This window comes from Pinus tabuliformis, chromosome 4_2, assembly GCF_031772625.1.
Source record: "Pinus tabuliformis cultivar Carrire ecotype Pingquan chromosome 4_2, CPIR1, whole genome shotgun sequence".
Lineage (NCBI taxonomy): Eukaryota > Viridiplantae > Streptophyta > Pinopsida > Pinales > Pinaceae > Pinus > Pinus tabuliformis.
In genome coordinates this window covers 977,739,459-977,741,859 of record NC_142304.1, presented here as the reverse complement: position 1 = coordinate 977,741,859, position 2,401 = coordinate 977,739,459, and the positions used below count along the sequence as shown (strand labels likewise).

Genomic DNA, 2,401 nt, shown 5'->3' with positions numbered 1-2,401 from the left:
CTTTACGCAAATGATACAACATGTAATTTTCTTTTTGATAATGGAATTATGATTTGTTTATTGGGAAAAAAAATTGAATAATATTATCATTGTTGCAATTTGATTAATTTTTTTTTTTTTAATGAAATATAATTTGATGTCTCTTATAAATTTTTAAAAGTCTTAGATTAATTTAGTAGTCCTCAAATCTTATAGGGTATGAAAGTATTATCATCTTAAAAATTTGATTTATGAAATGATATATTTTTTAATTATTATTTTATATTTAAGTTAGAGTGAATTTATATGTTTTGGATAAAAACTAATTTGTTTAGTAATAGAATTGTAAAATTATTTGAAACTTGCTTGAATTTAAACGTTTATTTGAAAAATATAACTTTCCCAATAAATTCCTACCTTCAGCTTTTTCCATAAAATTTCAATTTGAAACATAAAAATTAAATTGATAAAAAATAAATTTATCAATTAAATTTATTTAATTATTATTAATATAACCTCATTATTGATGATGATGGTTAACTGAGATTCACGGTTCAAATAAACTTCCAACAAATAACATCGCATCTAGTAAACCAAAACTTATTTTAAAGTACTTTTAATAAATAAAGCCACAAAAGGAAAATAAAGCGAATTGAATAAATTTGAATGAAGAATTAATCCACTCCGGGTGCTCCATTCCGCAGGCGATAACTGGCGGCCCATACGACCACCGCTTGGCGATTCACCGTATGCGAAAACATTCCAGCAAAATACAAGTAAAGCAGCCATTACTGATTTATAATTTTTCTTCTTCTGGAAAACAAAGTGGCTACTACTTTATATAAGATTGATATACTGAAGAACCGTTTGCAGAAACCAAGGATAATCGAAAGTTGGATGATCGATCAGTAAACTTTTAACATAAATAAAGAGAGGGGATTTTGCATACGAAGGAGTGATAGGTGATAGGATTATACAGAGCTTTCACTTAAGGGAAAAGTTTCAATGCTATACACAAACGAAGCCGACTAAGACGCAGAGAAGAGGGTATAAAAAGCTTCCAGGTGTGGAGAAACAAAACCCCTTTAAGATGGACAACCATTTTCAGAGGATTGCCCATTGAACTGTTATCAAACCAATTGCTCCTTAAAAACGTATCTCTTCCAGTATAAAGTAGGCCACCAATATTCATTCTGAGAAAGTGAAGAAATTATGACAAATCGGACATCATATAAGAAAGGGGCTATTGAAAGAATTTATATATTAAAAGAATGAATGTACACGGAGGAATGGAGATATTTCTTTTTACAGTTCCTTACAGATTCGCCTTCAAAACTCATATTACAGAGGAAGATCACCAACATTGGTCTGTTTCCCAACTTCGCCCCACACGACCACGATATCTATATGTGGGAGCTCGTTCACCGGTCGCTTTACCCCATGTCTGCTCAGCGAAGCCCCGCACTTGACCCGAAATCTGGCGGTCATATTGACAACGGCCTTGTGGATCCGAGAGGGTCACATACGCATTGTGTATCCTCAAAAATATCTGGGTCCTCTCGATTTTCCCTTGAGGAGAAGTTGCCTGATCCGGATGAAACTCCCGGGCCAGAGTTCTGTAAGCCTTCCTTATCTCTTTAGTGGTTGCCGAAGGGCTTATTTCCAGTACTTCATAAAAATTCTTTGATTCCGTGCGAGCTGACTCTGAAATTAGCCCCTCTGCTCCGGCAGAGGCCTGCAGTCCTCTAACCTTGGAACACCGCCGAAATCTAACATTCCCACTCCAGGTGCTCTGTACCGCTGGCGGTGTTTGGCGGCCCATATGACCAGCGCTGGGCGATTTACTGGATGAGAAAACATGTGAGGAAAACGCAAGAGAGAAAGCCATTACTTCAATAAGACTGAATCGGTTGCAGAAACTATGGATAAGAGATAATAGGATGAAATGTGGAAGTCCTTCAACAAGGGTGAGGTTCTAAGTATATAGACAAAAGAACCTAGGAAGATGCGGACAACAGGACAGATGTAAGGCTCTTACGGGTCGCAGTCTTCGTAGCAGAAAACAAAATATCCTCATAAGAGCAGATCTGACCGGCACGTGTGATGTGGCACAGCCTGTACATAGTTGAGTGATGCTGGAAATTCCTATTTTTTACTTTATAGGAATTTTAATGCGGTTTGACATGGGACAGCATTAAGGTGATACAACACGTCGCTAAGTGATGAGAGAGAAAAATTACTTTAATGCGGCCTATCGCCTTAATGCGGCCCATGTCAGACCGCATTAAAATTCCTATAGAATAACAAATAGGAATAGCAGATGTTACACAATCCGTCGATTGTACCAAAAAAACAAAAGCCCTTTTACGCGGAAACAACTTTGAAAGGATTTGCCCATCGTGAATGGACCTACTACCGGGTA

The 2,401-nt window shown here is 36.7% G+C and overlaps 1 protein-coding gene across 1 annotated transcript; it reads right to left on the bottom strand.

Annotated features, from left to right (window-relative positions):
- Window positions 1-1,223: 1,223 nt before the first annotated feature.
- Window positions 1,224-1,955, bottom strand: LOC149172923 (chaperone protein dnaJ 11, chloroplastic-like). Its single transcript, XM_089427830.1, has one exon. The coding sequence runs from the start codon at window positions 1,865-1,867 to the stop codon at window positions 1,334-1,336; it is 534 nt and encodes a 177-aa protein (XP_089283956.1). The 5' UTR covers window positions 1,868-1,955; the 3' UTR covers window positions 1,224-1,333.
- Between the last annotated feature and the right edge of the window lie 446 nt (window positions 1,956-2,401).